The sequence below is a fragment of the Nicotiana tomentosiformis genome, chromosome 3 (genome assembly GCF_000390325.3).
Source record: "Nicotiana tomentosiformis chromosome 3, ASM39032v3, whole genome shotgun sequence".
Taxonomy (NCBI): Eukaryota; Viridiplantae; Streptophyta; class Magnoliopsida; order Solanales; family Solanaceae; genus Nicotiana; species Nicotiana tomentosiformis.
Genome location: NC_090814.1, coordinates 96060335 through 96075882, shown reverse-complemented (window position 1 = coordinate 96075882; position 15548 = coordinate 96060335). Strand labels below are relative to the sequence as shown.

The window sequence follows — 15548 nt, the reverse complement described above, 5'->3', positions numbered from 1 at the left end:
TGAGAAGTCTGTGGAGGTGCAACCCTCCAAAGTCTAGGGCAATCCCTCACCATATGACGGGTGTCGCCACACTCAAAACAACCCCTCGGAGGGCGTGGCTGCTGTGATTGATTCGGGCCAAGTTTGCTAGACTGGCCACTAAAAGCACCCCGAGCAGGAGGCACACTAGATAATGGCGATGCATAATAAGGATCCTGGGGCCTAGAAGGGACTGGAACACCACTGGCAACTGGAAGAGATGAATGAACGGGGCGACTCACATAGCCCCTACCATGTCAGACTGTAGCTGGGGCACGAGTACCACTGTACGTGCCAGACTCTCGAGACCTCTTGGCCTCTCTCTCCTCTATGTCCCGGGCAAGCATGCCCTCCAATCTCCTAGCAATACTCAAAACCTACTGATAAGCAATATCCATCTCCAACTCCCTGGACATACTGATCCGGATGCTGGGGTGGAGTACCTCAATAAAATGACGAACCCTCTCCTGAACTGTGGCAACCAAGGCCGGTGCATGTCAGGCCAAATCACTGAAATGGACTGCATACTCTGACACAGTCATAGCACCCTAGCGCAGCTGCTCAAACTCCGCGCGCCATGAGTCCCTAAGGCTCTGAGGAATATACTCTCTCAAAAACATGTCCGAGAATTAAGTCCGTGTAAGTGAGGTTGCCTCGTCCGGACTACTCAACTCACAAGCATGCTACCACTGATAGGAGTTTGTGCCCCTCCCCCGGCCTGAGATATGGCAGGAGCAAGTGGAATCAATCCAGCCTAAGCTAAGGTGCTGAACATGCTCAGAAACTGGGTTAGAGTCTCCTCGAGAGATGGTGCAGCAACAGGTACCTCAGGTTCCTGCCCTCCAGCTGGAGCTACTGGGGGCTCCTCGGTAACAGCTCGTGCGTGTGCTCTGGCTGCACCGCGTGGACGTCCTCGACCTCTACCCCAGCCGCGGCCTCTCGTGGCTCTAGCAGGGGGCGCGAGTGCCTGGTCATTAGATCCTCTGGTACGGGTCCTCACCATCTGTGAGAAAGAATAGAATACAGAAGTTTAGAATTTTTTTTTAAGTCAACAAATTTTGCATCACAAGGAATCAAAGAAGTATAATTTTTCCTAACAGTTCCATAGCCTCCCAAAGATAAGTACAGATGTCTCCGTATCGATCCGCGAGACTCGAATAAACCGACTTGTGACTCACAACACCTATGAACCTAGAGCTCTAATACCAACTTGTCACGACCCAAACATCCCTCCAAAATATGTCGTGATGGCACCTAGTCTGTATGACTAGGTAAGCCTAACAGATAGCGGAAATATCAATAATGGAAGCAAAACTAAACAGCTAATTGTATTAGATACTGAATAACCAATAATAATGATGCTTGACATATACAATAACCAAAACACTAGACGTACACAGTTTCCCAAATCCCGAAACATCGTGAATCACAAACTACAGAAGAAAACCTAGTATCTCTATACATTAGAGTCTAACAAAATAAATACAGAAGATAACAGACATGAGGAAGAGTAAAAAGGGACTCCGAGGTCTGCGGACCCGGCAGATATACCTTAAAGTCTCTAAAGATATCTCGACTCACTGATAATGCGGATGGTAAGCAGTACCTGGATCTGTACACGAAAACATGTGCAGAAGAGTAGCATGAGTACACCACAATTGGTACCCAGTAAGTGCCAAGCATAACCTCGGTCGAGTAGTGACGAGGTCAGGTCAGGCCCACTGGTATATAATAAATAAGCAGGAAAATATAACAATATAATAAGAGACTGAAATTTAAACAAAGAGAACACAGCAAAGTAGCAACGCAGAACACAGGGATAAACAACAAGGGATCTCCCGAGATACCGTCTCGTAATCCCAAAATAAAAGTGCAAGGAGATCTTCCGAGGAACCGCCTCATAGTCTCAAAAGTAAATATGCAGGGAGAACTCTCGAGGAATCACCTCGTAGTCTTAAAATTAAATGTGCAGGGAGAACTCCCGAAGAACTGCCTCGTAGTCTCAAAAGTAAATATGCAGGGGGATCTTCCGGGATACCGTCCCATAGTCCTAAAATAAATACGCAACTCAAACAGATAAATATAACAGTTACAGCAAAAAACCTACAATTTAGACTAAGTACAAGTCAAGAAAGAAGCAGGACTTACTAAACATGCTGCAAAGAGTTCAAATAGGCAATTAAGGCACGTAGACATGCTATTCTAGGCTAACAGTATAACTACAAATGCTAGTAGACTCAGATAATATGAAAACATGCTATTACTCCGTAAAAATCAGGTTTTTCTACGAATAGCCCGTGTACGCACTCGTCACCTCGCGTACACGGTGCTCACATATCATAACAATACCAAATCCTAAGGGGATTTCTCCCACACAAGGTTAGGTAAGCCACTTACCTCAAACCAAGCTCATATCAATCTGTAACAATGCTTTTTCCATGAATATCCGACTCCGAATGACCCAAATCTAGCCAAAATAAATTACATATCATAAATATAACTATAAGAAACTAATCTAGTTAATGAAATCAAAGCTAAAGCGAGAAATTAGAAAAGCGCCCCAAAAGGTCTCCTTGGGCCCACGTCTCGGAATCGGGTAAAAGTCACAAAATACGAACACCCATTCACTCACGAGTCCAACCATACAAGAATTTCTCAAATCCGGCCTCAAATCGCCTTCCAAATCTCAAAAATAAAACTTAGTCTAGGAAGTTTCTACCATTTTTACCCAATTTCCAACTCAAATCCTTAATTAAAGGGTGGAATCAACTATAGATTAATGAGATATAACCATAAAAGAGTTAAGAATCGTTACCCATAAGCTTCCTCTGAAACATCCCTCGAAATTTTGCCTCAATCCGAGCTCTCTAGGTCCAAAAATGGAGAATGAAATCAAACCCTCGCACTTAGCCCTTTTCTGCCCAGCGATGTCGCACCTGCGGGCCAAGAATCGCACCTGCATCACCGCACCTACAGAACTCCTATCGCAGGTGCGGATTCCACTTAAAAACTCAGTGTCCGTTTCTGCGATCAAAGGGTCGCACCTGCGTGTGCGCACCTGCGGACCCATGTCCGTATCTGCGGGTCGTTGAGCGCTTCAGCGGGTATCGTAGCTGCGGTACCTTCTTCGCACCTGCGACCCCAGGCAACTCCTCTCCTCTCCGCGTCTGCGCTTGCCTCTCCGCACTTGCGATCCCGCACCTGCGATCTCCGCATCGCAGGTGCGAAAATACCAGAACTCAAATAGCTTCAGCAATTGCATAAGTCCAAAACTCAATCCGTTAAGCATCCGAAACACACCCGAGGCCCCAATTGCTTGTACTTTTACGGTCTGCAATTGCTTCTGCGGACCGCACATTGTATGATGTGCCCTTTTGTTACCTTGTGCTTGGACTACTCCTATTTGAGCCGGATTTTATCTCGGGAGTCCAATTCATTAGTTTCGGGAACACAATTCAATGCTTTTAGACTAAAACAAAAGCTAAAAGGCACTAATATGTAGTCAAAATCTCCACTTATCATAAGCCAGAACTTATTAATAATGAATTCATCATTTCCTTTAATTGTTAGGTTTTTCCTTTCCGCAATTCCATTGGATTGAGGTGTGTAAGGGGCAGTGGTTTGATGGATAATTCCATATTCTGAACATATTTCTGCAAACGGAGATTCGTATTCTCCACCCCTATCACTTCTAATCATTTTGATCTTTTTATTCAATTAATTCTCCACTTCATTCTTGTATTGATTAAATGCTTCAATTGTTTTATCTTTACTATTAAGCAAATAAACATAACAATATCGAGTACAATCGTTAATAAAAGTTATAAAATAATTTTTCCTACCACGAGATGATGTTGACTTCATATCACAAATGTCAGTATGAATTAAGTCTAAAGGATTTGAATTCCTTTGAACAGACTTATAAGGATGTTTGACAAACGTAGATTCAACACATATTTGATATTTTGATTTATTACACTCAAAATTAGGTAATACTTCTAAATTAATTAACTTCCACAAGGTTTTGTAATTGACATGTCCTAAACGAATATGCCATAAATCATTTGACTCTAATAAATAAGAAGAAGCTGAAATTTTACGAATATTGTCAACAACCATTACATTGAGTTTAAAAAGACCCCATGTGAGATAGCCATTTCCAATATAAATATCATTCTTGCTTACAACAACTTTGTCAGCTACAAATACACATTTGAATCCATTCTTAACAAGTAAAGAAGTTGAAACTAAATTTTTCCTAATAGTAGGAACATGAAGAACGTTATTGAGCATTAACACCTTGCCGAAAGTCATCTTTAGGATTATCTTCACATAACCTCAACTTTGGTTGTTGCAGTATTTCCCATAGAAAGCTCTTCTACAGGACCAGCAGTAGAGTAAGTCGCAAATGCTTCTTTGACAGCACAAACATGTCGAGTGGCTCCAGAGTCAATCCACCACTAATTCGGATTTCCAACTAAGTTGCATTCCAAAAGCATTGTACACAGATCATCAATGTCATCATTCTTATCCACTATGTTCGCTTGTCCCTTTTTCGGGAGACGACAATCAGGGGCTTTGTGACCAGCTTTTCCACAAAACTAGCAGTTGCCCTTGAACTTTTTCTTGTTCTGCTCTTTAGTCTATCCAGAAGACCTCTTCCTATTCTTACTTTTTGGAGCAGTCTCCTCAACGATATTAGCTCCCATAATCATTGAATTTCCACCACACTTCTTCTTGGCTGTTTTGTTATCTTCTTCAATCTTGAGACGAATCGGAAGATCTTCCAACTTTATTTCTTTGCGCTTGTGCTTTAGATAGTTTTTGAAATCTCTCCACGAAGGATACAACTTTTCAATCATTGCAGCCACTTGAAATGCTTCATTCACTACCATACCTTCAGCAATAAGGTCGTGAAAAATAAGTTGAAGCTCTTGAACTTGGGTTCCAACGGTTTTGTTGTCTATCATTTTATAGTCTAGAAATCTGGCAACCACAAATTGTTTCAAGCACGCATCTTCAATCTTGTATTTTTTCTCAAGTGCATCCCATAATTCTTTCGAAGTATTCATAGCACTATAGACATTGTACAAGTCATCCTCCAAATCACTTAGGATGTATCCTTTGCAAAGAAAATCTGCCTGTTTTCACGCCTCAACAATCATAAACTTCTCGTTGTCTGGCATGTCGGCGGCAGGCACTGGATGGTCTTCACTGGTGGATTTCTACATACCAAGCGTGGTAAGCCAAAAGAACATCTTTGTTGCCATCCTTTGAAGTTGGCTCCATAAAATTTTCCCGATTTTTCCGCCGGCGGCACATTAGTTCAGCTTGACGAGGCTATCATCGTTGCCGCAACAGTCACAGAAAGATTTCTATTATCAATTACCATTTCTCACTGTAAACAACAGAAGAATTCAATTAATGGAAAATAAAAATAGAACAGTAAACAATACTGTAATTAATAATAAACAGTACATTTAATTAACAAAAAACCAAAGTTTTGTATATATTGTTTCACAAGAAAAACGATGAACTTTTTATGTTCTTCAAATAGTTTCTAAATTTTAATACTCTGATGAAATTTATATATCTTCAAATCAGAAATGAGAAAATTCAGAAGGAGTAGAAAACCACAAAGGTTTTAATCTCGAAAAAAGAATACCACAAAGGTCTTCAAGTCGCACAACGCCTGCGCCGGCGATGCCACCGACAGAAAAGCCCAGAAAATTTTTGGACGTGGACTTCAAGCGCAGGCATCAATAAATATTCTTCTACCTAACCATACTGAGTTTGCAGTGCTTTATCAATGAGGACATTCCAGTCTTGGGAGAAGAAACTCCGGCTAATGAGCGGTTTGTGGTCACGGAGGCATGGAAGCATTTTGACTTCTTGTGCAAAATTATATATTGAGTTGCTTGGAATATGGCTTGTACAATGTTTACAATGTCATGGAAACTTCGAAAGAGTTATGGAACGCTCTTGAAATGAAGTACAAGACAGAAGATGCTGGACTTAAGAAGTTTGTTGCCGCAAAGTTCTTGGACTTTAAAATGGTTGACAGTAAGTGTGTCATAACTCAAGTTCAAAAACTGCAAGTCAACGTTCATGACCTCCTTGCCGAAGGTATAAATCGAATCAATATTTTTATTAAAGATATTGATTATATTATTAATTCTAAATTTTTGATTGTAGGTATGGTCATAAATAAAGCGTTTCAAGTTGCGGCATTTATTAAAAAGTTGCCTCCAATGTGGAAGGACTTTAAAAACTACTTGAAACATAAGCACAAGGAGATGAAGTTGGAAGATCTTATTATTCGCCTAAGGATTGAAGAGGACAACAAGGCTGCAGAAAAAATATCTCGTAGAAATTCAACAATAATGAGTGCAAATATTATTGAGAAAGCTTCGACGAGCAAAAAGAGAAAGAAGCCGTCTGGACCAAAGAATTACCCTACAAAAAATAAATCCAAAGGTAATTACCACAACTGTGGAAAGGTTGGACACAAGGTTGCTAACTATCGTGCACCAAAAAAGGACAAGAAGAAAAGCCAAGCAAGCATGATTGAGAAGAATGACGAAATAGACGACTTATGTGCCATGCTTTCTGAATGCAACCTGGTCGGAAATCTTAGAGAATGGTGGATTAATTCTAGGACCCCTCGTCATGTTTGTGCTAACAAGGAGTTGTTTACTTCTTATGCTCCCGCTGGTCCCAACGAGATAGTTTTATGGAAAATTCTGCTACTGCAAAAATTGAAGGAACGGGCAAGATAGCTTTGGAGATGACTTCTCGCAAGATTGTGACTCTAAACAATGTCTTTCATGTTCCTGAAATGCGGAAGAATTTAGTATCGACATCACTTCTGGTCAAGAACGGCTCTAAGTATGTTTTTGTTACTGATAAGGTTGTAGTTAGTAAGAATGAAATGTATGTAGGAAAAAGTTATCTTATTGAGGGCTTTTTCAAACTCAATTTAATTGTCATTGATACGAATAAAATTTCAGCTTCTTCTTACTTGCTTGAGTCAAATAATTTATGGCATGAACGTTTAGGTCACGTCAACTTCAAAACTTTACAAAAAATGATTAATTTGGAAATATCGCCTAAGTTTGAATGCAATAATTTGAAATGTCAAATATGTGTGGAATCAAAGTATATTAAAAATCCTTATAAGTCAGTTGAAAGGTAAATACGACTAATTTGGTCTGGGACTGGAGGAATGAAATCATCAATTATCTCGAGCACGGGAAGTTGCCCGAAGACTCCAAGGCGTCCCGGGTGCTACGCGCCAAAGCAACATGATATAGCTTCAAAGGAGGCCAACTGTACAGGAAATCTTTTCAAGGCCCGCTGACCCGATGCTTAGGAGCATATGAAGCTAATTATGTTGTGCTCGAAGTCCACGAAGGGATATGTAGAAATCATTCGGGCACAAATTCCTTAGTACTAAAACTGGTAAGGGCATGATACTATTGGCCCCGAATGGAGCAAAATCCCAAAGCTTTCGTGCAAAAATGTAATAAGTGCCAACGCTACGCACCACTGGTACATCAACCAGCAGAACCATTACATTCAGTTCTATCTCCATGGCCCTTCATGAAGTGGGGAATGGATATCGTCAAACCATTACCGCCGGCCCTTGGTAAGGTAAGATTTCTTTTAATGTTAACTGAACATTTTTCTAAGTGGGTTGAAGCAGGTCCTTATCAGAAGATCGGCGAACGAGAGGGGGTGGATTTCTTGTGGGAGAACATAATTTGCAGATTTGGAATACCAAGAGAGATAGCATGTGATAACGAGCAACAGTTTATAGGCGCAAATATCACAAAGTTCCCTTAAGACTTGAAAATCAAAAAAATCACATCTTCGCCCTATCATCCGAGCGCAAATGGGCGCAAATGGTCAAGCAGAATCAATGAACAAAGTGATTATACAAAATCTCAAGAAAAAGTTGGAAGCGACTAAAGGTAAATGGCCTGAGGAACTGCCTGGAGTGCTATGGGCATACCGAACAACGGCCAAATCAAGCATAGGAGAAACTCTTTTCTCTTTTGTGTACGGAGCGGAAGCCTTAATCCCGGTGGAAGTAGGAGAGCCTACCTTGAGATATTTTCAGGCAAGTGAAGAGACGAACAACGAAGTGATGTTAGTTAACTTGGAGCTACTCGATGAGTACAGGGACTTGGAGCAAATAAGAATGGCAGCCCAAAAGCAGAGAATGGAAAGATATTATAATCGAAGAGCCAATCTCCGTTATTTCAAAGTGTGAGACTTGGTTCTAAGGAAAGTAACTCAAAACACCCGGGAACTCAATACTTGGAAGCTAGGTCCAACCTGGATAGGCCCCTACCGGGTTTCAGCTGTTACCGAAAAAGGTTCATACGAGTTGGAGAATCAGGATAGAGAAAAGTTGCCAAGCAATTGGAATGTGGCACACCTCAAGAGATATTATTGCTGACGAACATCACCTGTACTGAAAGTATCTGTTGCACTCTTTTTCCCTTCGTCCAGTTTTTGTCTCAATTGGAATTTCCTAGAAAATAGTATAACTTGCGCAAAACACTTAAGAAAAAAAGAATGCAAAGATTAAAACTTGCGTAAATGTTCAGACAAAAGAATGTAGAAAGACTCATGCAATATTTGATCAAAAGATGTTTTTATTCATAATAAGTGTGCCAAAACAGCACAGGTACAAAAGTTAGGAAGAAAAAAGCTAAACTACTGCATCTACGGAACCCGGAGGAAGAGAAGTGTCCGCGCCCCCAAGGGAAGTGGGTAGATCCGCCGATGGCCCAACATCTTGGCCCTCATCAGTTTAGCCTTCAACATCTTCGCCCTCCGGTTCCTCTTCAGTTCCTGAGGTTTCGGAACCGAAAACATTAGGCCCTACCGGGAGACCTCTTTTAGCAGCTGACTCTAGCTCACGGGCTTTAGCAATTTCGGCATCAAAGTCAATGATACCCGCTTTAGCCTCTTCCAAGATTTTTCTCCTCATGTTGTACATAACGTAAGTTTTTTCAACAACGAGGCAAGCCGCTCGATGCTTGAGTTCTTCTTTAAGTTGGTCAACCTTGGCAGAAAGGTTTTCCTGGAGGATCTAATAGACTTGAGTCTAACGTCGAGTTCGCGGACAGTAAAGTTGAAAATTCTATTATGCTCAATGGTTTTCTTATACTTCTCCTCCAATTGGGCATTTTCACCCCTGTAGCAGCTAGCTCTTTAGTTTTGGAGTTCAAGGCCTGCCTCTAAGTTGGTCAATCTCTTAGCGGAGGCAGCCTTACGATCGGATGCAGCAAGAACAACACTATGGACTTCAGCCCATTTGGCCTTGGCCTCTTCAAATTGAACCCTCAGCGAGGCAATATCTTGGCTAAGGGTTTCCACTTCTTTCTCGCTTTGCTGCAAACGAGTCTCCAACACAATGGCCTCAACAGCTTTGGCTTCCTATTCTGAGAGGCGAGCAACAGTTTGGTCCCACTCGGCCAAAAGTTGATCCCGCTCAGAGGTGAGATATTCTTTTTCCCGAATCAACTTCTGGAGGCCCTCGGAAGCAAGGAAATTGGCCTGCAAAATAAGAAAGGTGAACTCGGGATATTTATTCAATCAAAGACATGAGACATGACAAAAGAAATGAAGAATGTACCGTTGCGGCGTTGTGCATGGCATTGTTCAACAAGCACTCTCTCGAGAGAACCTATATCTTTTTCTAATCTTTTTCTGAAGCCAAAGACTTCAGATAGTTAGCAAGTTCCACCAGTCGGGATAGCAAATTGCATCCGGTGGAGACCGAGAGAGTAACGCTCCTCCTTCTTTGCGGTTTTTCTGAGGGGGCAGCATAATTTTGCCCCAAATTCTCGTGAACTGGGGACTGGGGGAGGGGAACATACTTTTCTCGGACAAATGCAGACGGTGGAGAAGATGTAACAGTTGTTAGTGGGAGAGTTGGTGAAGAAGGAGATGGAGCTGATGGTGTTGAAGGGTGAGAAGCAACTGCGACAAACGCAATGCTGGTTGTTGGTTGCTCATCAACCGAAGACGGCAGGGACTCGGTACTCATCCCCATAATACCGGGCGCATCGACTGGGATCCGAAAACGGGAGTTGGCAGTTTCCACCATTTCATACTCCCCCAGAGCGTCGAGGCAACGTCCTCGGTTGGTGTAACTAACTCAACAAATTGAGCAGTCTGTTGATCTGAGGAATGTCATTGTCTTCTATGTAGAGAAGCTCCCTCCTCGCTAACTTCTCCATCGTCGTCAATCATCACGATATCTATAGCCGGCCGAGCAGAGGACTCGTCACCAAGACTTCCGGAGATGACTCGAGGGCAGCATTCTTCGCCCTCTTATTCTTTCCCCCGGCCGCGGAGGAACGCCTTTTTTTTGGTTGCTTGCTCTCCGGTCGGGGACTCCGAGAATAAGCACTTGCACTAGAAGCAGGCCCGGAGACATCGGCCTGTGAAAAAGCTTTCTGTAGTAGCCTCGCCGCATCAGCAGAATCAGCCAAAACGTCCTCATCGGGGACGACAATCGAGCCCTGGGGTAAACCTATATTAAGCAAGAGAGAAAAATCAGACAACTTTCTCATAAGAAAGGATAAGGACAAGATGAGTTCAACTTACCATGATTTTTGGCCTTCCACCCATATTTCAGGGACAATTCTTTTCACGTGCGGGTTTCGGGTGTAGTGACGTCCAAAAGTTTCTGAACCCATTGGTCCAAGCCGTCAATCCTAGGGTGAATTCACCGAGTCGTTGAGACAGGTAAAGGGATAAAAGTTAATAAAGATGAGGAATGGTCTTTAACAAGAATAGAAGCAAAATGTATATTTACGAGTATGGTTTCACAATTTCGGGAAGAAAGGAGCCGAGGCCGGGATGATGTCACTGGTGGCAATTGAAACAAACTGTTCCATCCACACGCGATCGTTTTCATCATCCATGCTGGATAGCAATGCATGGTGGACCCGCTTGCTGAAGTTAATCACCCCCCTACGGAAGATCTTGGGGGAATAAAAGTTCATCACGTGAGCTAGAGATAGCTCAACAGGCGTCGAAGGAAAGCAATCGTCCTCCACACAGAGGGACTCACTTGTGCCAAACATACTTGGTAGCGGAGGCAAAACTCCACAATAACGGAGTCAAGCTCTCCACTCAGAGATAATATCCCCAAAGTGAAGGGATACGTATAAAAGTACGTAAAACCCTTCTTGGGTAAGGTTACTCGCTCCGCCAGATCAGGAGCAATAATGTTTAAACCTTGACAATGACAATCTTCCTTCATAGTAGGAATGCTGGAAGGATGGATGGAAGAAGGATATCTGCTAACGGCCCATGTGCGAGGGCTAACAGAAGGAAATTTCTCTTTGAAGTTGTCACGACCCAAAATCTCACCTGTCGTGATGGCGCCTATCTCAATACTAGGCAAGCCGACAATCTCAATAAACTATCATATCTTTCAAGTTTGAAAACATAATATCTAAATTTTAGCGGAAGAAAAACTCATAAATACATATATAAACACTCCCAAAACCCGATGTCACTGATTACATGAGCATCTAATATGAATACAAGTCTGGAAAATACGGTCTATAATAGTCTAAGACCAAATACAGTAAACAATGAGATAGGGAAAGGAGAGACAAGGTCTGCGAAATATGACAGCTACCACTGAATTTTCGGAAAATCAACTGTGCGAGAGAATCGACACCCACTATGTCCGGGAATACCTGAATCTGCACACGAAGTGCATGGTGTAGTATGAGTACAACCAACTCAGCAAGTAACAACAATAAATAAGGAAGTGAAGATAGTGACGAGCTACATAATTATAGTTCACTTTCAGTAATTCCAGCAAAGAATATACATGCTTTCAAATCCAGCAGTTTAAGTCAAATCAATTCTATACAGTTCAAGTTCATGTAATCCGGATATAAAATCTTTCAGAGAATTTCACAACGATGACAGATAGCAACTAAGTGCAACAACAAATGAAAAGCAAGTACAGCCTCTCAGGGCAACAGTCACTCAACTCGTCACAACAGCTCAACCACTCGGCTCTCAGTTCTCAGCACTCACACTCAATGGGTACCCGCGCTCACTGGGGGTGACCTACAGCCCAAGAGCTATAATATGCACGGACAACTCACGTGTTGCACGGACAACTCACGTGCCATAGTATAAATATCTGGATCCGCACAGATAACTCACGTGCTATAGTATAATATAAGGATCCGCACGGACAACTCACGTGCTATAGTATAATATCTCACAATTAGGCCCTCGGCCTCACTCAGTCATAAATCTCTCGAGTCTCTCGGGCTCTCAATAGTCATGATAATTAGCCCAAACAACAATAATATGATGCATCAATAATGAACAATAGAGATTGAGATAAAATAAACAAGTGAACTGTGACTGAGTACAAAATAATAATTTAGCAGATAATTCAATATGTACACGACCTTTGTGGGTCCCAACAGTACCAACATATGGCCTAAATATGATTTCTAACATGACTTATAGTTAAATTGTTACAACACATAGAAAGCACATAGCTAACAACAAGTTATTCAACTTTACAATTTCCACAGGACGGACCAAGTCACAATCCCCTCAGTGAACGCCCACATGCCCGTCAGCTATCATGTGTGTCACCTCCAAAATAATCACATGGCACAAAATTCGGGGTTTCATACCCTCAAGACTAGATTTATAACTATTACTTACCTCAAACCGTGAAATTCTTATTCCGCTAAGCCTTTGCCTCGTGAATTGGCCTTCAAACGCCTCGAATCTAGCCACAAATAATTCGATTCAGTCAATAAAATTTATTGAAATTAATTCCATAAGAAAATACTAATTTTTCATAAAAATCCGAAATTTAGGTCAAAAATCGCCCGTGGGGCCCATGTCTCAAAATGCAGTGAAACTCTCAAAATCCGACAACCCATTCAATTATGAGTCCAACCATACTAGTTTTACTCAAATCCGATACCGAATCGACACCAAAATCTCAAAAATTAGTTTCTATAAGATTTCTAAAATTTTCCAAAATTTCAATCTCAAAACACTAATTAAAGGGTGAAAACAAATGATGGATTCGGTTAATCTAACCATAATTGAGTTAAGAACACTTACCCCGATGTTTTCTCTGAAAATCTCTCAAAAATCGCCTCTCCCCAAGCTCCAATTTGACAAAAATGGAAAATGGGACGAAGTCCCCTGCTTTATAACTTATAGTTCTGTACAGGCCCTCGGCCTTCGGTTTTCTGCCTTCGGTCTTCGGTTTTTTGCTTTCGGCCTTCGGTCCTTAGTTTTTTACCTCGATTTTCTCCAGCATCGATTTTTTTTATGACCTTGATTTTTTTTTTCATGGCCTCGATTTTTAATGAGGAAAATAGAAGACGTAGTAAACATCAAAAGACATCTACTTATTTTGGACCAGAGATTCTAGCATTCTTGTTGGAAAATGAGCCTCAAACGTTCAAAGAAGCAATGTCTTCCTCAAAAGCACAATATTGGAAAGAGGCAGTCAATAGTGAGATAGAATCCATATTAAGTAATCATACTTAGGAATTGGTTGATCTTCCTCTAGGAAAGAAACCTTTGGATTCTAAGTGAATTTTTAAAAAGAAAATGAAAGCTGATGGTACTATTGACAAATATAAGGAAAGATTAGTTGTTAAAGGATTTAGACAACGAGAAGGTCTTGATTACTTTGACACATACTCGCCGGTAACAAGGACTACATATATCCGGGTGTTAATAACGTTAGCCGCCGTATATGGCCTTTAAATCCATCAGATGGATGTGAAGACAGTCTTCTTAAATGGAGATTTGGAGGAAGAAATTTATATGGAATAACCTGAAGGGTTCGTAGTTCCTGGAAAAGAAAAGAAGTGTTAAGTAATTATACGGACTAAAACAAGCACCAAAATAATGGCATGCGAAATTTGACCAAACAATGTTGTCAAATGGTTTCAAGATCAATGAGTGTGACAAATGTGTTTACATTAAGAATACTCCAAATCAAATAGTCATTGTTTGTTTATATGTGAATGATATGTTGATAATGAGTAAGGACATTGCTAACATAAATGCTACTATGCGCACACTTACTAGTAAGTTTGATATGAAAGACTTAGGAGTTGCTGATTTAATTTTGGGAATTAAGATCCTTAAGACTCCTCAGGTCTAGCTTTGTCTCAATCTCATTATATTAAAATGGTACTTGAAAAGTTCAAATATTTGGACTTTAAAGTTGCAATAACGCCAATTGATTTAAACCATACTCTTGTAAAGAATAAAGGTCAAAGCAAGTCTCAATTGGAATATGCTCGAGTGTTGGGAAGTTTGATGTACATTATGAATTGTACACAACCTGATATAGCTTGTGCGATAAGTAAGCTTAGTCGATATACAAGTAATCCCGACCAAGCTCATTTGATATCAATGAAACGAGTTTTGGGGTATTTGAAATATACCCAAGACTATGCATTGCATTACAATAATTATCCCACAGTTATTGAGGGATACAGTGATGCAAATTGCATCACCGGATCAACAGAATCAAAATACACAAGTGGATACGTTTTTACCATTGGTGGAGGAGCAGTGTCTTGGAAGTCGTCCAAATAGTCATGCATCGCCCGCTCTACAATAGAGTCTGAGTTTTTAGCTTTAGACAAGGCCGGTGAAGAAGCTGAATGGCTCCAGAATTTCTTGGAAAATATTCTATTTTGTCCCAAACCTTTGGCACCTATATGCATACATTGCAACAGTCAAGTGGCAATAGGAAGGGCTGGGAGCGTTATGTATAACGGTAAATCTCGTTACATACGACGAAGGAATAATACCGTTAGATAAATATTCTCTATTGGAATTATCACAATTGACTATGTATCGGATCCGCTTACAAAAGGCCCAACCATAGAGGCGGTTGAGAAGTCATCAAAGGGAATGGGACTATGACTGAGGACAAGTCACTGTGGCGATAACTCTACCTAGAAGACTGAAGATCCCAAGATCTAGGTTCAAGGAGATCAAACAAAGTCATTAGTGACGGTTCAACATTGTCAAATAAAATTTTGGTTCATTCTCATGATGAAGACATTGTTCAGTACCAAGGATAAAACGCCAAGGCTTTTTAATGGTTTCTAAGTTTGATACGGGGTATATCAAATAGTGTATCTATGGGATAACACGCTTAGGAATTACCTATGTAAGTGTGAAGTATAAGCCGCTTCAAGGAGAATGTTGTAAGGCCAGTTCTTTACGCACTTATGAAACCAAGCGGTGTTCATGCTGAAACGAGCAGAACAATGAGTGCCAAAGATGGTTAAGAGTTGATTGTGTGACGTATGGTTGTCGAGGTTTACACCAAAGTTCGACGGTTCAAAGATATCAAATCTATCGATTGATCGAGTATATCCGACATGTGTTCACTACGGAAAGTTCAAGAGGAAACCTACTTATCCAGATGCGATTAATCCTTACTTGCGAATCATACAGTTTTTTCATGCATG

The 15548-nt window shown here is 41.1% G+C and overlaps 2 protein-coding genes across 2 annotated transcripts; both read left to right on the top strand.

Annotated features, from left to right (window-relative positions):
* Positions 1 to 5969: 5969 nt before the first annotated feature.
* On the top strand, positions 5970 to 6797 carry LOC104119061 (uncharacterized). Its single transcript, XM_009630465.4, has 2 exons — positions 5970 to 6144; positions 6214 to 6797. The coding sequence occupies exons 1-2, from the start codon at positions 5970 to 5972 to the stop codon at positions 6795 to 6797; spliced, it is 759 nt and encodes a 252-aa protein (XP_009628760.1).
* Positions 6798 to 7912: 1115 nt separating this feature from the next.
* LOC138908198 (uncharacterized) lies at positions 7913 to 8293 on the top strand. The gene has a single exon (XM_070198845.1). The coding sequence runs from the start codon at positions 7913 to 7915 to the stop codon at positions 8291 to 8293; it is 381 nt and encodes a 126-aa protein (XP_070054946.1).
* The last annotated feature ends 7255 nt before the right edge of the window (positions 8294 to 15548 follow it).